This window comes from Lepisma saccharinum, chromosome 8 (assembly GCF_977018435.1).
Source record: "Lepisma saccharinum chromosome 8, izLepSacc3.1, whole genome shotgun sequence".
NCBI lineage: Eukaryota > Metazoa > Arthropoda > Insecta > Zygentoma > Lepismatidae > Lepisma > Lepisma saccharinum.
This window is the reverse complement of record NC_139236.1, coordinates 43,658,941-43,685,039: the sequence shown is the minus strand read 5'-3', so window position 1 is coordinate 43,685,039 and position 26,099 is coordinate 43,658,941. Positions and strand designations below refer to the sequence as shown.

Genomic DNA, 26,099 nt, shown 5'->3' with positions numbered 1-26,099 from the left:
TTTTTACTACAATTACCGCTACCTTTCATTGCAGTGACATATTAATTTCATACTAATGGGGACAATGACAAAATCCAGGATAATTGCAAGTTAACAAACATATTTTACCCATTTAAAAGATTTTCGTTTGAAATATTTCGCCCATTTAACATACGCCATATAAAAAATGTACAATTTTAAGAGAATGAAATTACGATTCTAACGGTGTATAGAACATGAAAATCGATCCATTATAAAAAAAGATAGGCCCGTTTTTGTGAATAAATAACGTGTATTAGTAAAATTCAAGATGGCGGCTCAAAATGGCGGTCAAGGTCACTTCAGATTTAGGTAAACTTTTGCTATGTGGATCAGGACTATTTCATCTACCAAAAAATGCAAACAGAAATTTTGTTGCAATTTGTTCCGGGTAAGGCATCTTACTTCATTACTTTAACTGGCCTATAAAGCCATATAGGGTAACGGTTGTCCATCAGTTGAAGGAACCAGATAAGAACAAATTAGTGAAATATTGTCGGTGGTTTCAGGCGTTCATTGTGCAAAATCCTTACATATTGTCCATCACATGGTTCGCAGATGAGGCATGGTTCCAGTTGTGCGGCTATGTCAACTCACAGAAAACACGCTTGTGGGCCGTCCAAAACCCACACCTGGGCCTCCCCCATGGCGCAGTGGTAGCGTTGTCACCTCGTAATCAAGGGGTCCCAGGTTCGATGCCCGGTGGAGGCACATATTGGTTCGGATCCCACTTTAAACTGTAGGTTCAGTCCTGATTAGCCTTATTGTGCGTAAAATGGACTTAAAACTCAAACTCAATCAATCTTTTGTCAGTGATTCTCATCTCACCCACCATTCCCTGATTTTGATGGCATAAAGTCAATGATTACGGAAGTAAAAAGGATTAAGAAAACCAATCCTTCTGATGCTTATGATGTTGGAATGTCTTCAATGTTAAGTATCGCTGGTAACAATTTGGCAAATGTCAAGTTTGAACAAAATAAGACAGTTAATCACTGGGGCGGTCACTTCTGAAGTGAAAATCAGATGTGTTGCATCCAGTTAATCCAGAGTTTTTATTTAATAAATTTATTTTACTAAAAAATCACAAGACCAATTCAGAGAAATCTTTAAGTACAAACTTGCCCCATACCAGTTATAGCTGATGAGGTAGGGATGTGGACAACCAAGAAGCCTTCTCTTAATGATCCTCTTTGTACCACTCGCTGAGAGACAAAGATGCTGCACCACCAGATTCTTCGCATTATACCCTGTAAACGCCTTAAAGATTGCGCAAGGGGACTTGTAGCTGTAGAAAAATTGGGCTAACGTGTTCAATAACGTGTTCAAAATCTGACACTGTTGCATTTACTTCTTAAGATTGGTTTCGAAGAGACGCGTGCCGCTTCCGTCTGAAAGCTCCCTTCCTCTACTATACTCTGTCCCAGGAATCTCTGAAACAAGGCCTCGTGTTACATTAGAGAAGGGGAGAAAGATTGTGGGCGGGCGAAGACGTACACTCTCCTGTAAGTGGTTAGTAGCTGCAGTCATTTTCCCTTCACCATGCAATTATATTCGCTCTCACGTATTCATTGGTCGAGTTACTGTCTTCTCGAGTTACTACTTGTGCAGACCCTTGTTTTCTTGTGCTCGCATCAGAGATTCCCGGGACAGAGTATAGAAGACGAACGGAGCTTTCAGATGGAAGCAGCACATGTCTCTTGGAAACCAATCTTAAATGCCATTTTTCCAAGATGGCGGCCAAATCCGGGGTGGTAGAGGGGTGCAAAATTTGTATGTTGTTAAGGATCCTTTTATGAAGACAATAAAATTTGTTCCAGCTTTCCCTATTTTTTTTTCCTTATTGGACCCCAAAATTATCCCTTGTTGACTGGCCTTATTTGTTCGAGAGGTCATATTTACACTGCAAGAAAACAGATTGAAACATGTTACGAAACTGTACAGTATTGTTATCATAGGTGTTATGTAAGAAATTGTACTATTATAATAAATTGGTGTCATTCTGTTGAGTTCAATAATAATATGCTGTATGCATAAAAATTCTATCTAGCTAATTGTCAACGACCTCACTCCAGGAACAATGAAGCAAAGAGAATTTTCAAAATGTCAAGGTATCCTGAAACGATACAACCCCGCAATTGCGTACTGTTAGTTGGGTTGCATACCCGTCAGGCGTCTAATGTGTGTTGTCCCACATTGCTACAAGGATATACTATATAAAATTGCTTATCCTTGTCCATGTTAAAGCCTACAAAAAAAAACCGCCTAATTAAAAATGAACCTTTGAATTCCCATGGGAGGGTGAGGAGAGGGGATAAGAAGGAACAGTAATTTTCCCGGCGCGAGGGGGGTGGGTTTCTAAAGATTTCACCTCGCTTCTCTAAAATTCCCAAGCACGTCGCCCGAGATTCGGAAGCAAATTAAACATCTTTGCTCCCCTACCTCACCTTCCTGTCTTAGCGATGAGAACAATCTCGAAGTCAGCTTCCGTGGATGGTGCACGCGCTACGAAGTCTGAGGATCGAACCCTGTCTATTTTTATCAATTCAGCTTTTCAATGTCACCGTCGGTCGTGATTGAGAAATAAAAGCTATGAGAAGCAACAAGAATACAAATACGTATAAATCATTCTCAACGAGATTTCTCCAATAAGTTGATCTCAGCTCCGCTCCCTGCACGCGCAACTTATATTTGTGATAAACGTTGCTTCAGGCTATTAAAATTACTGAAAACTTTATTCAGCCATTGACACTGTGATGAAAAGCATACACGTTGAGATCTGAATTGGTACGTCGCGATATAGCACCAAAGAAAATTGAAATCATATCACTTTCATGAATACCAAAATGGATTAACCCTTTCACAGGATTATGTAAAGGAAATGGAACAATGATATAGGATTACAGGTAATCGTGTAAGGAATGTGCTTCAATGGTGAAATAAAGCATAGAAGGGACAACTGAGAAACTGCTGTTTTAGGCAATAATCGAAACCTAAGCATTTTGTGTTTTTTTCTTTCGCTCTCTTAGAAATTTCATATTACAGTAAAACCTGGTTAATCCGGAGCCCGATAAGCCGGACTTCGCTTAATCCGGACAGGAAAAAGAAAAGAAAGTGTGACGAAGTCAACAGGATAACTTCCCAAAGAAAAGTCAGTTAACCACTGATCAAATTCTGTTTACCCCAGACTTTGTACTGTACTGTATAGTGTATTTAGACCTGTGACCTTTAAATACACCATAATAAACTTGTTTTGTTGCTATAAACGGAGTTTTAATGCTCTTTCTACTGTTCTTTTAGGTTGTTTCAGTTAATTCGGACTTTCGTTAAACCTGTCAACTTATCCCCCATTCGTCCGGATTAACGAGGTTTTACTGTATAGAATAAATGATGATTGACAGCTGAGATAACACGCATAAAGAAATACCGATACCTTATACAGGATTCCAAAACACTATACGTGGTTTCGCAGAATCACAGACAGTTATTCAGAGAGGTAAACAAAAGAAGACAAGGGGAGGTAGAGACAAGACCACAAAGAGAGAGAAAGAGAATGGAAGAAACAGAAACAAGATAAAAAATAGGCTAGAGAGACGAAAGAAGATAGAAAACTAGAAGAAAGAGAGACAAGAGATTAAAGAAAGAAGAAAGAGATGGGAGAGAGAGACATGAAAAGAAAACAGAGGCAAAAACAAAGAGAGAGAAGAGAGAGAAAGACAAGGAAAGAAAAGAGGCAAAGAGAGAACGAGAGAGACAAGGAAACGAGAGAGAAAAAGGAAGGAGACAAGAGAAGAGAGAGAGACAGAGGAAGTTGGTAGATAGATAACAGATACATTTGAAACGAACTGATGTATGTTGCTGCAGTTGTGTTGCGACCCCTGTAAAATATCACAAACGGTCGCACAAAGCATGCTGTAACTAACGTGTTTGCCTATTAATCCTTGAGCCAGGATCTCAAATTTAGGCGATCGGTACCACTCGGGGGGATGGGTTCTCATATGATTTTTTTGCAAGGTCTGGATGCTTGGAGCTGGAAAATGTGTGATAGCATCTCATAACTCTCTGCTTTTTATATAATATTATTGAATTAGTAACCATAGCCGAAAAACAATGGATTTTCATATTTTTTATAAAAAACATATAAATTGATCACAATATTTGAATAAATAAATTTAAATTCATCAGGTTTATTAAATTCAATATTATCTTATAATAATTATAACTATTGAGTGTAATAATATTAATATAATCCTTATAATAATAATAAAACTTTATTATATTGCTTATATACTGACAGATTAAATGCGTAAGTTTTACTTACAATTTTCAATAATAATAGTGGCTAAATTTTAAATATGCATGTATGTTATAACATAAACAAGATTTTATTATTTACATTCATCATCATCTTCTGAATAGGTGCAATCACTCATTGATTATCACATGTGGGTAGTCTGCACTTGTCAATGCAACTGATGTTATTTAGACAGAGGAGGCAGTTTGTAGTTTCTAATGAATTGGTTGGTTGATTGATTTCGTGTTTCAAGTCCACTTTATGCACAGTAAGCCTAATTGAGACCGGCCCTACAGTTTAAAGTGGTATCCAAACCACTATGTGCTCCTTCCGAGTATCGAACCTGGGACCCCTTCATTATAAGGCGGTGACGCTAGCACTGCACCATCAGGGAGACAGTTTCTAATGGAGTTACAAGCTAGTAGATCTAACAGAGTTTAAGATGCTGGCTGCCATTCCATCCAATCCATTACTAGCTCCTCTGCTCCATCGTGTTTTTCTCAATGACCACCTTCTCCTACTTGGTCTAGGTGTACGTGGATCATTCAGAAGACATCTATAATCGCACGTTAAGCATGTTTCTTGCAAGTTGAAGATAAATGTCTATCTCACCCTTCTTTACACAGAATAGACTACATGTCATGTCATTCACACAATGTACGGAAGATTTTGGAGCATACAGTAAGCACGAGAACTACAGTTTGCCCATTACTATTTCAATGAAATCCCATTCATCTCCGAGGGTGCGAAAATATTTCCTGTGTTTGTCTGTTGGCAGGAAGAATGCACTTACTTTTCCTTTTCCTGCAAATGCACATGGAGACTTATCATATCTCGACAAAAAAAAAAGAATTGAAGCTATTTTCTTAATGTCAAGAACTCACATGGATAGTTCAGTACTACATTTCAGTAAGAATTTAACCATGATTCTTTCATGGAATCTCAAACACATAATACACACGTCTGTGTCATCTGAGCTTCTCATTATCGATTCATAACCCTCATTAGCAGCGGCAGTATTCACCAACAAATTACCATATCTTCTTCATGTTTACTGTCGAGATTGAGCACTTTGGGGCTCCCTTCAGATGTGATGTTCCATCATTTATCTCCACAGTTTGCGAAGTGTTTTATTCAAAAGATTTACAAAATGCTTTGGTTTCCTACATTCGTTAACAAGAAATGCAATTAGAGTTGTTTTATTCATTACTTGACTTAGGAATTTCTTTCACTTTCTGACAATCTGGGAAGATGAGATGCTCTGTGACTGATGCCCGAATTCTTCCCATGTGATTATCCTTTCGGTGTTGTTTATAGACGTCTCATTGTACGTATCAAACAGACATCGATTCTTGGACTAGTATTTCCTTCCGGAAAGCAATGGACAAGGCAGATAGACCTCACCAAAGTTTGACTCCTCTTCTTTTACACTCTGAATAAGAGCCATACCATCAATCGCCATCTGATATTTCCTCGGGGGGGGTGGGGGGGATAACATTTTTCTGCAAGTATGTCTCTAATTCCCATGATAATGGTTCTAAGAGAAAGCCATTTGAAGATTCCGATTCTGTGCTCTCACAATAATAATTCGACCGAATAGTGTCTTGTCTGATAATTGACCTGCCATAACTATCCACCGCCTTCGTCTTGGATCAATAGAGGAACAGAAAGAACTAGACGAAAACCATGTACAGCCGATGTTTATGCAACTGAAAGAACATTCAGAGAACATATACAGTAGAATATGGATTAGTACAGGTAAGAGAAAGACCATATAGTCTCTTGAACCAATGCTCACATGATGTGCGTCACTATAAAGCAATGTGTGTACCAATAGAAGAGCTTAGAAACGAACATAGTAACAGCAGTAACTCACCCCTAGTATGGTGGGTGATCTCGAACGGCCAACATCGCTGCACATCTGTGTGGCATGGACTCGATGAGGTGATCGATGAGAGCTTGGAGGATTCCTCGCCACTCTTCACTTTGAGCAATTTCAGCTCTGGAAGAGTTGAGGGAGGTGCCATCCTACCTAGAATGCGTCTTCCAAGTGCATCCCAGACATTCTATATGGGATTTAAGTTCGGTAATCACGGTGGCCACTCCATACTCACTATCCCCTCGTGCTCTGGCACGTTGTGCACTAACAGAACTCTGTGAGGACTAGCATTATCGCCGATGAAAAGGAAACTATCACTTATTGCATCTGCGTACGGCATGGCAAGAGGTCTGAGGTTCTCGTCTCCATATCTAAGGGCCGTCAAACTGCCATTTTGGATGACGTAGAGGTCCGTACGTCCCACAATTGTTATTCCAACCCACAAAATCATTCCACCACCTCCATTTTAGAATTTTTCTTGAACAAAAACAGCGTTATAGCGTGTTCCACATTCTCTTCAGATTAAGCATATCTATTGTAAGACTAGGGGGCTGAATCGCGACTCATCGGAGAACACCCCTCAAGTCCATTCGTTGTGGTCCCAATTGCGATGTTCCTCAGCCAAGTTTCTACGGATTGAAAGCTGTACGGTGATGGAACACACACCATGAGTCTATATGCATAGAGTCCACCTTTAAGAAGGCGATTGCAGACAGTTTTAGATGACATCTGCGCCCAATTGCTGTGAGAATGGCATGTTATAGCTTCGTTGCATTCTGTCGTCTGTTTTAATCCTTTGTTAACAAGAGGTACCTGTTGTCATTTGCTGTTGATCGCGGACGGCCTTGACCTTGCCTTCGTCGCACATTTCCCGTTGTTTAGAACCGAATATACAGGCGAGAAATGGCATTTTGAGACACTCCAAGGGCTGCAGATACCTCTCGTTGTCTGTCCAGCTTTCATCCTTCCTATGGCTTTCCACGCCATTGATTCAGGTAAATCGCACTTTAGAGGTATTGTACCACTTGCCCACGTTCCTCAATGAACTCTTACACTATCCTTGGACTGCTACTGTTATTCTCACAGCTGCACACTTCAGTTGCTAATTCAGAGATATCGGCATTAATGATGGGCAAATAGCCAAATGACTCCAGTCATGGTGTTAAATACCATCCAACTTGTCATTTAAATTATTAAAATATTCACATATTTTAATTAGTGTTATTATTATAATCTTAATTATTATCATTATTATTAATTTAGATCAAAATTACTGTAATTGTAATTTTTAATAATAAAAGTCAAAATATTAAAAATGATCAAAACTTTCCATTTACATCAAGGTTACCTGGAAAGTGGAGTTATAACACACAGAAGGCAAAGAGTTATGACATGCTATCACATATTTTCCATCTCTAGGCATCTTACCGTCTACCGGAGTGATACCGACAACTTGCCTGGCTCAAGGCCTATATAGAGATGGGAAAATGTTATGCTCCGCTTCGATAATATGGTAGTGATATTACTGTACAGTTTATGAACAGATGGAATAATTTCGTACTGTTGGAAAAACAGCGTGAAAAAGAGCAATATGGTTCTTTTTTAGCTATTTCTGTGAAATGTGGTGTTTCTTGGTTACAATGTGGTTGATATGACCGCTACAATTGCGCCATACAAAATATCACACCTCATTTTGATTCCGTCAAACTTATAGGTCAAAATAGATAGCTTTTTTCGAAATGAACTGTAATATTTGAATTAGCTTATTGAAAGCTAAAGAGTTATAACTTCATTTTTGTCTCGTACATCAAGAGAAAACGAACAAAATGTTATAAAATATAACTTTCCGGAATTGTGCGTGAAGTATATTTTAACCGATCAAAATAAAATCTAAAGAAATATGCATTGAAAACTCCATGACTAAGCCGCGGTAGCTCAGTCATTAGGGCATCTGACTACCATGCGAGAGACCCTGGTTCGATCCCAGGCGGAGGAGAACATGGATTTTTTCCACCTGTTCAATCGGCTCCGGAGTCCACCCAGCGTCTTATAAAGAGGGTGCCTGGAGGAAAAGGGAGGTAAAGGCGGCCAGGGGCGTGGTGCTGATCACATCACTCCCATACTTTAATTTATGACAGAGTTGTCTTTTGACGGACTGGATGACGAGTGGTTAGCACATTTGAGTCCCATCGCCGCTAGTATCTGGTTTACTGGACCGAAGTTTGTTACTTCTTGTATTAAAGTAGCTCCCAAATTACGTTCAAGATGCTAAAAAATCACTGACTTTTTGTAGCTTCGAACCCAGTACTGCTCGCGTCAAAGACAATAGTGCTAACCTTCGTCTCCATAGAAGCTCGAATTATGCAATTAAATAACAAGGAAAGGAAAATATGCGATTTCATGTGAAATCGTTTAAGACATAAACCTGCCCTTTGGTGCCGACAGTGTGTTTCCGGCCAGATACCCCAAGATTCCATTTCAGCCTCTGATTTTCCCGTTTTAGGGAAAATGATTCAGATTTCACCAAGAACCCTGCTGCATAAACATACCCTCCAGGCGGCTACAGCAGCGCCGCACAACGGGGCTCTGGGGAAGCGGAGCGGTTCTCGTGTTGCACCTCTCTCTCTCTCCCTTCCTCGAGGACGATGAGAGATAATGATGTTGCCATGGAAACGTAAACAACGAGCTCCAGAGAGAAGCTGAAAGGCAAGTTGCCTAGCTTTCAGGAGAACTCATCCCCTTCCTCGGGATTTCTGAATCGTTAACCGGAACTTTAGTGTTCAGCGTTACTCGCACGTGTATTACGTAATTTGTTGGCAAGCTGTGCTGGGTAAAGTTATTATGAACTGAAATAGGGCACTTTCAAAGCAAGGTAGGATTTGGAGTTGATTTGCAGCTTACGCAGGTAGATATTCCAGTGTTGCCACTGCAGTACCTCATAACTGAATATTAATTTGTCGAAAAGAGAAAGAGATCTTCGATTGTGTATTGGTTAGCGCTGTTGTGATGTAATCGAGCGTTCTGAGATCGATGCTACTTTATTAATAATAATATGCATTCAATACATTCGGATGTATGCGCTTTCGCCCAGGTACCTTAAAATAAACCCTGGGTGTCTTTTCAGCGAACATTTACGGATTCCTCAGTTTTTCCTTTATTGTATAATCACTAGAGCTAGGAATTTTAGGTGCAAGAATTTGCCAATAAAGGTGCAAAAAAGGTGCTAAAATAGGTGCTAATTTTCAGATGTAAAATTTATTGTGAGCAGTGCATACATATATGATTCAACTTGTCTGGATAAACACATAGAGTATTCTCTGGTTTTAAATTATTTAATATAACTAAGCAAAGAAAATTCTCTGATACATTAGAAAGCGACATAAAGGAAAACATGCTTCTTCTTACTTGCTTAGAATTAGTCATCTAGAAAATTGTTAAAATAGATTACATTCAAAATTTCTATGTTCTTCTGAGTGAGGCTACATCTGCGGTCACTAAGCAGATACAAGTGGTGCGTATTTCGTTTTCAACTGGTAATCCACATCCTTCTTGGTTGCGACTTCTTGAACATCAGGGTTTTTGGCTAAACTTTGTTCTAACTTCTCTTTCCCGACCCCTTGCAGCTCTCGTTGCACATCCATCAAAACAGCCCACTGTGCTTTCTTTTCAGGACACTGCTCCTCCAGTAGTAAGGAAAGAGAAGCCATGTACAATATAGAGTTCATCTTGCAATTCCTGTTTTAAGTGCAAGTTTTTTGGCTTTTTCTACAGTTGAGGAATCACTAGGCAAAGCATCTAAAAATTTCGATATTGTATGGAAATGATTGCAAATAAACACTGCAGATTTTAACCATGTACCCCATCTAGTGAGGATGGGAGAGGGTGGTAGTGGAAGTTTCGTAATTTCTACGTACTTCTGTATTCTAGAAGGAGCCTTTTTCAGTATTTTCTTAATGCTAGAAACAAATTCGTTCACATATGTATATTCATCTTTAAGAGCTTCTCAAACTCGATGCAAAGCATGAACAATGCAGGTCACATGTTTTAAGTTAGGATACATATTCTTCAGATTAGAAAATGCAGCTAACATGTAAGATGCTTGGTTGAAGAACTAACCACACACTATCATATTTTACGCCCTCGGGCCACAATACAAAACATGCATCATTGAAACTTTGCATTACACTTGCATTATCCGTTTTTCCGAGAAAATAAGTTTTTAAAAGCATGGGTTTCACTTGAAGTCCATTGATAGGTGCTACTAAAATGTTCAAAACGTACCTGTTTTGTCTATCTGTGGTTTCATCTAGTATAAAATAGACTGGATGGTCAGCTACTACTTGCCTGATCTGTGAGATTTTAGCTTCATAAAGAGGTTGAAGGTAAGATTTCCTTAAGGTGTTCTCATCTGGAACTGACTTTCCAGTATATTTTTGCAAATATGATTTCATGACAGGATTGTTAAGTTTCGAAAGAGGTATTCCACACGCTATAAATGTCCTTGCTGTCTCACTGAAAAATTCATTTTTATTTCTGGAACTCGAAGATGCAAGCGCCTCACCAATGAATTGCTGTCGCTTCCCACTTTTACCATCTCGTAGTTCTTTATTCCTGACGTGCTTCCCACTTTGTAGATGCTGCACAACCCGAGTGCGTTGGTGTTTGTCATCAACAGCAATAGAAATCTCACACACATCACACCTCAGAACAGATCCATCACCCTGAATGCCGTCACCGCTAAACTGTTTAACAATGTCCTGCAGTTTCCCAACATTTACTTTATGTTTTGGCATGGTGAACAAGCAAATCCGATGCATCGATCAGTCGATCACAGACTGCAGTTACCTTGCTAGCTGAGACCGGAGAAGGAAACGAAAACAAAACAGCTTTCCTACAACAATTCGTAAACAATACAGCATAGGACAAAAAGAGCACAACTTCTAGTAATTGTAACGCGTCATTGTTGGCACTGTTTAAAGTCCGTGCGCTTACTACATTAACGTCCAAGAACTGAAGAAAGCCGATTCATTGTTGTGTGGTAAACAAGAATTGCATGCCAAGAAGCCATGCCTCGAATGTGGGTGGGGTTAAACAGCGCGCGAGTTGTATTTAAAAAATGATAAAGATGCAAAAAGGGCGAGAAGGTGCAAAAGGTTCTGAGATTGTGAAAAAGGTGGAAAAGGTTCTGAGATTCTGAAAAAGGTGCAAAAAGGTGCAACCGAAACACCATCAGTAGAGTTCAATACATGCTTATTTTGGGGATGAGTCACTTTTTTACCCATTTTCACACAAAAAATTTTAAGGTGCAGCACCTAAAATTCCTAGCTCTAATAATCACAACCGTTCTGGTGAGCCAGAACAGATTTGGTTAGCAGAATGTATATTAGTAGTACTAATACGTAATAATTATAATAATAAAACAAATAGTGAAAAGTAAAAATGATAAGTTAAGAATATATGGAGATGTAGACACATTGTAGATTTTAGAAACTGCGAATATAAAAGAAATCACTACATTGATTAGTGGTTAGGTAATAAGTAAATAAGAAATTTGAGAAAAAAAATCGATGCTACCTTTGTGAATAGGTTCCCACTTTAAGATGTAGAGGCGTAAAGATGACTCAGACTTCAAATAACATGGAATAACGTCATGAGTGAAGCCATTCTCTCCCTTCCTCTTTTTCTCTACTTTTCTATCTTCTCTTTCTTTCTCTTTTTCGACCTCTCTCTTTCGTTGTCTCCTCTCGTCCCTTTTCTTTCCTTCTTTCTATTTTTTTTTATTTTCTTCTCTCTTTCTACTTTTCTTCTATTTCTTTTTCTTTGCTTCTCTCTTTCTACTTCTCTTCTATTTCTTTCTCCTTTTCTCGTACCATTTCTCTCAACTTTTCTTATATTCTTTCTCCTTTTTTCGTCCCTTTTCTTTCCTTCTTTCTCCTTTTTTATTTGCTTCTCTCTTTCTACTTTTCTTCTAGTTCTGTCTTCATTTTTCTTCCCTTTTATTCTTCTCTCCATTTTCCTCCTTTTTCTTTCTCTCCTTTCCTAGTCTCTTTCCTTTCATTATTTCTCCATTTTTCATTTGATTCTCTCTTTCATATTTTTCTTCTTTCTTTCTTTCTCCTTTTTCGTCCCTTTTCTTTCTCTCTCTTTTTTTCCTTTGTTTCTCTTTCTTCTCCCATCTGTTTACCTTTCTCTGGTACTTCTCTATTACACGGCAATAACGAGAGAAAGAAGAATATGCTCACTACTACACTATAGATTGTCCAGCGAAAAGAATAGACTGTTGCTTCAAATGGGCTTTTACTTTCCCTACATCCCCCCTCTTTTTAAATATTGTTTTCACTACTGAGCGCAAAGGTGAACACACTTGCTTTTCTTTCGAATGCAAAACGCTATTCTGGAACTGGTTAAGCTTTCAGACCAGCAAAAGTTCCTTCCAGCAGCGCGTGTTTTTAATTTTGTTTGTGCAGGGGCACGTGAACGGAGGGGAACGGCGAGCCCAGCGTTGTCGACTGCTTTCCACCCCACCCCCTCAGCCAGTACCGCGGTAGACAAAATTTCACGGAAGGAGAGGGTGACTGACCGTTGGTTTCGACGAGGAATGACTGTGGCGGATCTGTGCTTTGGGTTGTGTTGTGCTGTAAAAAACCGTTGGTTTTAATACTGAAATATGAGCGAAAGTAGTGTAAAGAAGAGAAGGCGTGGTGAGGTTCTCAAAAGTAAAGAAAGGCAAATAGTAATGAATATTTTTGTTTATTTAAAACAGAAAAATCCGGATCGCAGTGTAAGTTGGTTAGCCAGCGAGACGGCGAAAGCAACTGGAGTTTCTCGGGCTACTGTGTATAAAATTCGGGGCGAGGTTTCTCAAGGTCCTCTTGAAACACCAGGTAAGAAACGACCCAGGAAAAGATCGCCAATTACAAGTAGAAATGTAAAATATAATGATTTTGTCAGAAGTGCTGTGCGACGTAAAGTTCACGAATTCTTTTTTAAAAACAAACCCCCAACACTTAATTCTGTTCTTGTTGCTGTTAATTCTGACTCTTCATTACCGAATTTTAAAAGATCAACGTTTCATGTCTTTCTCAAAGAACTTGGCTTTTCGTATGAGAAAATGGGCAACAAATCCATGTTAATGGAAAGAGAAGATTTAATTTCTCTCCGCCATAAATATTTAAGAGAGATTAGGAAGTTTAGGCGTGAAAATAGAAATATTGTTTACACTGATGAATCCTGGGTGAACACCGGAACCTCAGTCAATTATGAATGGAAAGACAAGACAATTACAACTGCAAAACAAGCGTTTCTGGCAGGTCTTTCCACTGGTTTAAAAAATCCAACATCTCGCGGAGCGCGATACGCTTTAGTGCATGCGGGTAACGAACGCGGTTTTCTGCAAAACGCCCAATTTGTGTTCCAGTGCAAAAATAATACTGCAGATGCCCATGATGAAATGGATGGAGAAACGTACGAGATGTATTTTCGGGAACAGTTGCTCGCCAATCTCCCTCCGGGATCTGTTATTGTTGTTGACAATGCCTCTTATCATAGCCGCAAGCAAGAGCCAATGCCGACAACCTCATGGAAGAAGAATGGTTGAAATTTCATGGCATTCGTTATGATGACGACATGTTACGGAGAGATCTTCTGGAACTTACAAATATTCATAAAATTAAGTACGATAAGTATAAGATCGATGAGATGGCAAAACAGATGGGGCATACGGTGCTTCGTTTGCCCCCATATCATTGTGAACTTAACCCGATTGAACTTGTGTGGTCACAGGTTAAGCATTATGTGCGGTGTAACAACACTACATTCAAAACTAAAGACATTGAAAATGTAATCACTGAATCATTTAAGACAGTAACAGTTGAAAACTGGCAAAATTACGTAAAACATGTCATGGTCATAGAGAAGGAAATGTGGAATGCAGATGAATTGCAGGATGACGTTGATCAGATAATAATCCACTTGGGTGAATATTCCAGCGAGAGTGATGATCTGACGGAAGAAAATGATTCTGGTGATGATTCTGCAATGGAAGGAATTAACCCCCCGAAGTGGCATGTGAGAGAAAAGTAAGTTCATTAAGAATTATTCTTTCAGTTTATGTAATTTTGTGAATTTGTTTCTTGTTTTTAATAATAGCTCACCGTGAACTTATTTCTTCAATTTGTACGTACCCGCGATTCAAGCGCCACGCACGTTTGTTTGGTCTTGTACTTTCACTGCCAGCAGATCCGTTACTCGCCCCTGCGGCAAGCGGCAACGCTGTTCTCATATACCCAACAGTCTATTCTTTTCGCTGGACAACCAATACCAAGGAAGCTCTAAATCACTACATGAGTTTTCATGTGTGGTTAACGGGACATTCGTTTTCGGGAGGACGCAGGCTCAAATCTCGAGGCCGATCATCCTTGTTGAGGTCTTCCTCATTTTATCTCAGCGGAGCAGCCTAATAAATTGATGGTATAATCGAATGCATATATATTTCCAAAGTCTGTCGATTGGGACGAGCCAAGTACTTTCGCGATCTTAAAGCCGCACGACTGTACCCTGCTGCCGATGCTACGAATATGGAATATATGACTCAATGAAGATCGCTACATATACTCAGTCCCAAATTCCCTTCTTCTCCGTCGTGATGACTCTAATAGTATCAATATGCGACGTTAACTAGTTTAAGTGAAGAATAGACAAATGTATCTATTATGACAAAAACACCACTTGCAACTCGTGTTTAAACTGCAAAGCGCTATCTCATTGAAAGAAATCTCAAAGGTCAACCTTTCTGATACAGCATGAACATTATATGCTGTATAAACAACAGCTGCAGAGGTTCTGGGTACGGCATTTTATCCATTGCCTTGTCTCCTTTATCCGTTTGCGATTTTTTTAAACTAATTAAAATAAAAAAAAGGTTTATTTTCATCAAAGTCGATGGTATTAGCAGTTTATACCGTTAAATGTGACGCTGGATTCAACATATTCGTGTCAATTAACACATTCTGGGCTCTGCGTATGCAAGGTGGAGGTGGTCGAAACATATTTATTAATATATTAATGAACTTTATCTACCGTAATAATTGACTTCAGATCTGCTAAGAACTGTAAGGTGAGTATAATTCTACAGAACTCAGTGTTCTCTCTTTACGATTAGAGCCTTTCCCGAGCCTTAATAGCAACGTCGTCGTCTTCTAATCAAGTGGTTTCGGGTTCGATACCCGGTGGAGGCACTTAGTGGTTCGGATATATGTAGATTCAGATTGTAGAGCCAGTCCTGATTAGCCTATCTATCCATAAATTTAACTTAAAACTCAAAAACTCTAACTTTTATTGGCACACATTTCATTCGCACGCAATTTTGACAGAACTGATTTCACCTTTTCAAATACGCAGAATGTTCCAATTATAACTCAAAAATTTGGAAATGCTATAACTTGCTTTAACCTAACATTTGGGACGTGTTAGTTAAAAAAAAAAAATAGGTGTAACAAAATTCCTGTAATCGTGCCACCTGTCGACAAAGATAAAAAATGGGGTACTTCTATTATTGCATTTTTATAAAGAATGATTGACTGGCAAGTCAATAAAATTGAGCTTATTTCAATTCATCCGGCTGAATAGTATCCGAGGGGCATATTGCAATACGTAGAGATTAGTTGTAATAAAAGTAGCATATTTTTTAACTTTTAGATATGTTTTTTTTCAATAGCACGCATTGCTTACAGCCTTGGATGCAAGCTGAGAAGAATCAAGACACGACGAAGAGCACTTTTCAAAAGTCGACCAGCCGGCCCCCGTGGCCGAGTTGCTAGCGCTACGACGTCAGGTGTCCCGGGTTCGAATCCTGGTCTGGGCATCGATGTTTGTGATTCTACATTCATCAATTGCATCATATCTACCCTCATACATATCTTCGCAAATTAGCCAAAAGTGGCACAAAAAGCGAAGTAAAATAAAGCAAATCAATCCAAAGTCAGCCTCACTTCCACCATCTACACCCCAGTATCTGCAGTTTCGCCTGGACCCACGGCGTATTAATAATCCTGTATGGGGTCGTGTTGTCCTGAGTTTGTTCTTATTTGTGCTGAATGCCCCTTTACAGCCCCGGCTCGTAACAACTTAACACGGGTTATGGAGATTCTATCCTACGATTTAATTGTTGTTTTTTTTTAATTTTACTTCGCTTTTGTGCCACTTTTGGCTAATTTGCGAAGATGTTTATGAATGATGATGTGATTGAATTGATGAATGGACAATCACAAACATCCATGTCGAGGCCAGGGTTCGAACCCGGGACCCCTGGCGGCGTAGCGCGATGTGCTAACCACTCTGCCACGGGAGCCGGCTCTATACCCTAGGAGACTGAATAGTTTTCGTTCTGGTTAAGGAACCTTCGACTGTATTAGACTTAAAAAACTGATTCAGGAAGATTTTAAAACACAAATTTTCTTCTCCTGTTAGAGCCCTGCCCATAATTTTGTACTAGTTGAGGCGCTTATCCCCATGTTCTGTTACGGGTAAAAATAGCCTACATGCTAATGTGCTCATTACGTTCAAGGTCATTTCATCTCAGATCATACAGGCGATATCCACTCACCATTATAGATTTTACTAAAAAAAAAATATATGTTGAATGACCACATGGCATATGTCCAAAAATAAAATATTTTCCTCTTCTGTTGATTTGTTACAGTGTTACAAACTCACAAAGACGCTATTTGGTATATATAGAAAAAAGATTACGCAAGGAAAACTATGCCATTTTCAAACTACTATAAATCAAAAACCGATAAATGATAGAGACTTGAGGTGTCCTTCATTTGAAGGCTTTTTCAAAGTACTTCAAAACCTTATTAAGAAACATATTTATGAAACCTCGTCAAGTTAAAAATAAAAATTCAAAAATTTGGAAGCTGGACTATTACCGATGCCATTTTTGCACTAACTTCTAACGTTATGTAACTTCTTTGTAAAAAATGAAAAAAAAATATATATTGACCTTCCTTTAGAAATCATTTTCTCAAAAACATCCATCTCAAAATTTTTGAAATTGTACAAAAAAGTCTTTGGATAATGTACCTGCATTTGGTGTAATCAGACCGGACAATATTTCTGTGTGTAACCTGGGTGAAATGTTTCAAAACCGTCCTCCATATTCCATATCTTTTTTTTAAATATTTACTGTAAAATATATAAAACTAACTCTTTTCCACATCGCATTCGACGCACATATCTTTTCGCTTCGTTTTATCACGATGGCTCCCATCTTACGCGTATGTTGGCGAAGCAGTAAATAAAATTCTTCCTTCCTTGCAAGCCAGAGGGGGGAAAAAATCCTGGCATAAATTGTAGTTAGGGATAAGGTTCGCTGTGGTAATTGGTGGAAGGTAACGGTGCTCTCGAAGAGGGTCGCAAAGGCAATTTACTTCGGACGTAACGTTAATGCACCCTCACTAACTAATGCACCCGCTGGCCGACCGAGACTTAAGGAGCATCCTCAGCTGTGGAACTGGGCGCTAGAGCGAGTCTGCTGAAAACATACGACCCCCGTTATTTCCAAAGAAGGGTCCTGTAACTAGCTCTTGATCCTCTTGGTTGAAACTGCCTTTCCTCAATTACTCGGAAAAAGAAGTTAGTATATACAGGGTGCTTATGAAATTTTGTTACCTTTTCAGGTAATACAGGGTGTCCAAAATTTCAATGCATCATTTTTGTACGGAAATGTATTAATTGTGTTTCCGCTTTCAGTTGTCGGCAAGCAGCAGGGTTACAGGCATTTTGCTACATCTACAGTTAAGTTAAAGCGAAGAGATAAAAGCGACACTAGTCATGTCACTTTTAAGCAAACCTTTGGAAATATACACAACGTTTTGTGCCGAAGTAACACGACAACCTTCACATGTCGCTTGCTTGTCACTCGATCCGCGCCGTTTTCTCAATGGCGAGATATCGGTCTGGTGGTTGCGCATGCGCAGTGAATGTTTTGTTTAATAAACTTGAGCAACCCGTATCGCTTGTTGCTTCTGCGTGAAACCCACGTGTCGCGTGCGACTTGGCGCTTGTCTTTCGTGGCTCGTCACTTCGGTCTGAAAATTCTCTCTAACGGAGACAAATAATTACTTGCGCGTGCCATTGTTTGGCGAAGTCCACTGTATAGGCCGATAGGCTAACAGGGACAGGACCTGAAGTTTAAATTGAGATCTGAACCACTTTGTGTCTCAAGAGTGTTTCGAATCCGTGACCCACTGCTTATGTTACTACTACGTTATGAGAAAGGCCATACACACTATTGATGTGCTGTAATCAACAATGTTATAACAATACTCATTGTTACAGTTGTTGAACATCTTAGTTCTACTATGGCAACGGTAGGCTCAAACGCATATAAACACGTAGAAGAGGATGATAAATTAATGATGAGAATGAGCTTACACCTGTGTACGGGTTCACCTGTATACATAGTAAGACAATAATACAGAGCATTACCTGACATTCTCTACGAGACTCTGCGGCAAGCGGCCCGGCATCAGCGCTTGTCTTTCCCGGTGAACGGGTCCGCGACAGTCTCACGCTACAGTCTGTTTTTTTCGCTCTCCCTCCCTTCGCTCTCTTTCCCTTTCTGTTGACGTTGCAGACTGACGACAGTATAATCCTCCCTCGGAGGTTGTGTTGTGTCGTGTCCGTGTGTTGAATATTGTGGCTTAATATGGCACCACAAAAGTTTACATTACAACAAAGGATTTATCTTGTCGAGTGTTACTTCGGAAAGAGGAATTGTGGAGAAGTGCGACGACGTTTTGCAACGAAATTTCCTGGTGTTGCCGTTCCACATAGGACCACCATGTTAAACCTCGTAAAAAGGTTTAGAGTAACAGGGTTAGTTCTGAATAAAAGTGGAAAGAAAAATGTCGAAATCTAAAAAATAAAGTATACAAAGACAATCCGCACACCATCCGTGAGTTAAAAGAGAGTATTGTACGGGAAATCGGAAGAATTACAGTAGACGAACTTGCACGTGTAAATGCCAATTTCCTTCGGAGATGCCAGGAATGTGTTGCAGCAGAGGGACATCATTTTCAACACCTTTTGTAGTCAAGGTTAGTACACAATATGAAAACTGTAATTTTAATAGCCGACTCTACCGACTGTCGCGGACCCGTTCACCGGGAAAGACAAGCGCTGATACCGGGCCGCTTGCCGCCGAGTCTTGTAGCGAATATCAGGGAATGCTCTGTTACTTGTTAAAAATTTGAAGATGGTTTTTCGAGTGGTCATTTATTCATGAGAATTGTGGGCATTCTACGGGCATTTGTATTGATAAACGAAGAAGTTCAATTCCAGCTAAGAAGCCATTCAAGTTGGTGTTTTAGGTCCACTTTATGCACAGTAAGGCTAATCGAGTTTAAAGTGGGATCCGAACCACTATGTTCCTCCACCGGGTATCGAACCCGGGCTAAGAAGCCATCTACGTACATCTGAACGCATTTTACAATACACTTTTTACGTGATACTCGTTGTTGTGATGGTGTAGTGTTGTGTAATGGCCTAACTCGAACAGTGACAGACCAATACAACTTTCAGAATGATGGGAGTGATAAAGACATCGTGAGCGGTGAGGTGTCATTTGATTGCAGCAGAACGATACACCGTCGCATACTGCTAGAGAAACAATAATGCTAGCTCACGTAACGGAGATTTAAACAGGCCTCGTGGGCAACAGATTCAATATGCCCGACATATCTTTCTACAAAGGCTCGCTAATGAGAAAAGCATATTCTAGCAAACTAATAAAATTTCAAACCCTAAAGGATAACAAAAGAAAAACTATAGCCCCATATTTTACAGAATAAAACCACTATATGCTTCCACCGAGTATCGAACCCGGGAGTCCTTGATTGCAAGCCGATGACGTTACCACTACGCCATCGGGGACACCTAGAATTTCCACAATAGTAAGATATTTTTTTTTAGAGATGCAAAATGTGATATATTCCAGATGTGCTAATCATTTACCTGCTATTTATTGCGAAAAAATACCAAAAAATCGTTCCGTATTTCATTAACACACCGTGCACGAGCGAGAAGTAGTAACATTGCTAATAATATAATTTTGATACTTGTCTCGCACTGTGCGGTTATACAAAAAAAAATAAGACTTTCGGTGATTTTATTCGAAAGCAATAGCACTGGTCTCATAACATACCACCAAATTGTGGTTCAAGCTTACCTGAATAAGATAGAATTGCAAAGAAACTCGGAAAAAGAATTCTAGAACAGAAGAAATGGTACCATCCAGGTGAATTAAATAATATTGTTGATAGATTTGGTATATTATGCTTCGCTTTCCTGCCACTCTAGGCTAATCGTGAAAATGAGAATGATATGGTTGGTTGATTTGGTGTTTTATGTTCACTTTATGCACAGTAAGGCTAATCGGGACTGGACGTACAGTTTAAAGTGGGATCCGAACCACTATGCGCCTCCACCGGGTATCGAACCCAGGACTCCTTGATTGAGAATGATATGATGAAGGGGTATTTACAAAGAACTCCATGGCGAGGCCGGGATTCGAATCGGAACCCCGATGTCGTACCACGCTGTGCTAACCACTCCGCCAAGGGGATCAGAAAACAATTGTTTTGTATGGCATTTTTTTTCTTCTGCTTGCCATGTTAGAACTTTCCAGAAACCGCCGTGAAGAAAGCTGACATTCCGGCTTGGAAGAGTTTCCTTCCCAATGCTTTGTCCGCGGATCGAACCAACGCTTCGGTATTCGAACATCCGCTTTAAATGAGCTCCCATGGCAGGTTCCCCTTGAATCCGGCAACATATTGAACGCTGAGACGGTTGTAACTCCGCTTCAGAGAGAGAGACGAGGTAGAGTACACAGCCTCTTCTACTCCGACGTCCCATCACTACTCACCTCTGCACCACCTCCACCTTGGATCAAAGAAGATCCGGTGCTCTTCTCATCTGCAAGCTGCACGACCACCGCGAGACCTCTTGGCACTACCGGCGGATTGACTCGACACAGAGAGACACTCAATTTACGCAAGGTGACGTAACGAGGTCAGGTAAACGTACCGGGGGAAATACTATACGCACCCACTGACGAAGAGTCGTTTGGAGATTATCATAATTTCTAAGAAATATTGTGAACGTACGCAATTCCCTGTTCTGGAACACACGATGGTTCCCTTGTTGTGCCTGTTGCAAGAGGCACAGCTACGATAGCCATTCATTCCCCGTTCTGGAACACACAATGATTCCCTTGAGCTTGTTGCAAGAGGCACAGCTCCGATATCCCTTCACTCCCTGTTCGCGAACACACGATGGTTTCCTTGATGTGCCTGTTGAAAGAGGAACAGCCGCAATAGCCCTTCATTCCCCGTTCTGGAACACACAATGGTTCCCTTGTTGTGCCTGTTGCAAGAAGCGCATCTACGATAGCCCTTCATTCCCCGTTCTGGAACACACGATTCCCTTGAGCTTGTTGCAAGAGGCACAGCTCCGATAGCCCTTCACTTCCGGTTCAGGAACACACGATGGTTTCCTTGATGTGTCTGTTGTAAGAGGCACATCTACAATAGCCCTTCATTCCCCTTTCTGGAACACACAATGGTTCCCTTGAGCTTGTTGCAAGAGGCACAGCTGCGATAGCCCTTCACTTCCGGTTCAGGAACACACTATGGTTTCCTTGATGTGCCTGTTGTAAGAGGCACATCTATGATAGCCCTTCATTACCCTTTCTGGAACACACAATGGTTCCCTTGTGCTTGTTGCAAGAGGCACAGCTGCGATAGCCCTTCACTTCCGGTTCAGGAACACACTATGGTTTCCTTGATGTGTCTGTTGTAAGAGGCACATCTATGATAGCCCTTCATTCCCCTTTCTGGAACACACAATGGTTCCCTTGTGCTTGTTGCAAGAGGCACAGCTGCGATAGCCCTTCACTTCCGGTTCAGGAACACACTATGGTTTCCTTGATGTGCCTGTTGTAAGAGGCACATCTATGATAGCCCTTCATTCCCCGTTCTGGAACACACAATGGTTCCCTTGTGCTTGTTGCAAGAGGCACAGCTGCGATAGCCCTTCACTTCCGGTTCAGGAACACACTATGGTTTCCTTGATGTGCCTGTTGTAAGAGGCACATCTATGATAGCCCTTCATTCCCCTTTCTGGAACACACAATGGTTCCCTTGTGCTTGTTGCAAGAGGCACAGCTGCGATAGCCCTTCACTTCCGGTTCAGGAACACACTATGGTTTCCTTGATGTGCCTGTTGTAAGAGGCACATCTATGATAGCCCTTCATTCCCCGTTCTGGAACACACAATGGTTCCCTTGTGCTTGTTGCAAGAGGCACAGCTGCGATAGCCCTTTACTTCCGGTTCAGGAACACACGATGGTTTCCTTGATGTGCCTGTTGTGAGAGGCACATCTATGATACCCCTTCATTCCCCGTTCTGGAACACACAATGGTTCCCTTGTGCTTGTTGCAAGAGGCACAGCCTAGATAGCCCTTCATTCCCCGTTCTGGAACACACAATGGTTCCCTTGTGCTTGTTGCAAGAGGCACAGCTGCGATAGCCCTTCACTCCCTGTTCGGGAACGTACGTTGGAGGGACAAGGGTCTCGAACTAGTTCTAGTGTGCCTGTTGTAAGAGAGGCACATCTGAGATGAGAAATTCCCTTAGAATAGATTTCATGATATTCTAAGTTCTGAAAATAACCAAATATATATTTTGTTAAATTTAGACAAATCTATAAATGGTAAAGTGAAGGTACTACAAAGGAGACACAAAATGAGAGTTCATGAATTTCCGATATCGGTCATATGGAAGTAATTTGACGGGCATCACATGACCCAATCTTTACTCTAAGATGAAATATTGCCTTGCCCAGGACTCATCCGCTAAAACCGCAAAAAGCATTCATTTCTTGCAGTTACTTCTTGACGATGTAATTTCTGTTATTTTAATACAACGAAACAAAAAAGAACAAAAATGATATTTGTATTTTGTCGTTAATACTGGTATTAATAGTTGTGTTTGCATCTTAGTTTCGTGAAAAGAATGAAATGAATACAAATTGCCAGAGGATTGTACGAAAATACAATTTCGGAAAAGGAAATCAGGTATTGAACTTACCGTGTGTTCGTACCACTATGCTGCTTGGACTGCTTGCCTCCAGAGGGCTAGAAGGTTCCGAACTGGAATGCGATAGTGGCTCTATCTTCACGCTGAAATACGAATAACTTTGCGTAAATTTTTCATTGAAAAGTAAATTACATGCGAAAGTCAGCGTAATAAGAAATATATTTACTATTATTATTAATATTATAAACAAACATGCTAATACTAATATATTATTTTATCTTGTCACTTCATTATTGTATGACATCCCCACGTATTTTGCCTCTACATAGGAAGCAAACTGCGTGCGAACGAACATCGTAACACGCAATGGATAGTTTGACTGGGACCCATTTCCTAAAGGCATACAACTATGTATCTGTAGTGAGAGCAATAGACCTTAGTAAATAATTGTAAATTACAAGCAAAGGTATCTTTTCAATTTCCTGTTTATTACAATCAAAGCATTAACAATAAATAGTAATTACTTTTAACAAGAATTATAACACCACTAACGTTTATATAAATAACCTTTACTTCTTGGCACTTAAATTGAGTATTCATCCTCCTGTATATGTTGTATAGTCATAGGCAATATTAATTGAAATACTTAACTGAAGTAGAACTTTTCCCCAGTGTGTGTGTGTGTAGCTTCGCTACCCGACACCAAGTGGGCGAGCGATTCTCTTGGCTCGGACACGAGGCCTCATTATTACGCAGCGTGACGTCAGAGCATGTGATGCAGCGTTCCCAAGTCTATCGTAAAGCTATGAAATGGGGTGGTGATAATTGTTCATTATCCAGTACTGTTTTCTTTCATATTTTTACATTTCATACACAAATATTAGTCTCTTTTATTATTAAGTTTTACATACACCATTCAAGGAATAAATTGAGGGCCTCCCCTATGGTGTAGTGGAATGTTGTCGGCTTGTAATCAACGGGTCCGAGTTCGATAGGCGATAGAGGCGGATATTGGTTCGGAACCCACTTTAAACCTTACGTCCAGTCCCGATTAGCCTTTCTGTGCATAAAGTAAACTTGAAACAAAAACTAAAACTCAAGAAAAATTAAAAAAAGTTAAGGGAACTTTTTGCCAAGGAAATTACGTTGTGTGATATCTGAAAATCAAAAATATACGTATTTGAAATTTGAGCACAGATTAAATTATTTATTCTTTAGACTTGGCTTGAGTCCCAGCATAGTGTTCTTTGTGCGCATCACTTATTCAATTTCATCTAATCATCACCCATCCTCATCGTCGCGATTAGCCAGAAAAGCGAACTAAAAAAACAAACAAAAATATAGCAATACGAGACCCTTTGTTGGCAAGGCAACAACGTCACCATTACGCCATCGGGGAGCCCAGACACATAACCATGCAATATTTGTCGCCATGAAAAGTCTTCATTAAAATTCATCCCAGAATCGATTGGGAAGCAGAAGTTCTTGGTTCGAATCGGGATGAGGCATGGCATTTTTTGTATTCTTCTTCTCTTGCGTCGCTTTTCTGTCACTTGTGATTGATTGAGTTGGTGTTTTAGTCCACTTTATGCACAGTCAGGTTAATCGAGACTGGGCCTACAGTTTAAAGTGGAATCCGAACTACTATGTGCTTCCACCGGGTATCGAACACGGGACCCCTTGAATACAAGGAGTCGACGCAACAACTGCGCCATCGGGGAGACCCCTGTCACTTTTGACTGACTTCATGAAGATGAATGATGGTGATGGACACACTCAAGGCCCCGGCTGAAACTCGAACCCGGAACCTAAGGCGCCGAGATCGACCACCGATCTGAAAAGACGTATATACAACGTATTCGTTCTGTCAATAACTTCGTCAACATCGTCGCGTTTAACCTTACAAGACAGAGAATAAGACAAATTTCGTAATATAAGAATTAGTACGGCAAAGCACCGTAAACAAACATGTAATTCCTTTGTGCATCCTTTCCTTCTTAAGTAAGACATTTATCTCCCGCTGTGTGTTGTCTCCGAGACATTCTTTGCAAGGCCTTTGCGAAGACTACGGAAGAAAACAATGGAGGAAAGTGATGAAAGGAGCTGATAGAGAGAAAATGAGAGCTGAGCAAAGCGTCTTCTCTTCGACTAGAACTCTATTATTATGTAAACCAATAACCAATTTCTTTTGAAGGGAAAAAAAGGACGAGAGAGAGAGAGAGAGAAAGAGAAGGGGAACAAAGCGTGGCGAAAGTAGAGTCTTCACGTGGAGATCGATATTGACTGGAGGCTGGAAGAGGATCTGGAGGCTCAAGGAAGATGCTGGAGGCTTCCTTTATGCTACAGGCCGCATTGCGCAAATGGTCTATCCATCCAGTTCCTAACTCTTTTGCATTTTCCAGAAGTTCCGAGCTGTATATGTAACGATAAAGTTTGATCTGGCGATGAAAGTACAGGGTGGTATTTATACAACCGAGCCCAAAGGTTTGCACTGCGCTCTGCGAACGATAGGTCAAAAATTGATGAAACTTTCAGAATATCTGAGTAAGGATACTCTCTACACGGTCTTCCTACACGGAGTCGAGGAATACATGAATAACCGCGAACAGAATTAAGCGCCATAGAAATTACCACGCACAGTGTTAGGCCCGAAAGGAATAACCGGTGACAGAATTAAGCGCGAAAGGAATAACCGTGAACAGGACGAAGCGCGAGAAGAATAACCCTGAACAGGACGAAGAGCGAAAAAATAACCGTGAACAGGATCAAACGCGAAAGGAATAACCGTAAACAGGACGAAGCGCG

General features: G+C 40.3%; 1 protein-coding gene across 1 annotated transcript in view; it reads right to left on the bottom strand.

The window, feature by feature from the left end:
• Positions 1-26,099, bottom strand: part of Eip78C (Ecdysone-induced protein 78C) — a 398,272-nt gene that overhangs the window by 299,354 nt on the left and 72,819 nt on the right. Inside the window, exon 2 of the mRNA XM_083126570.1 lies at positions 23,346-23,437. Coding sequence (XP_082982696.1) covers positions 23,346-23,437 — 92 coding nt within the window. The remainder of the gene's footprint in view (positions 1-23,345; positions 23,438-26,099) is intronic.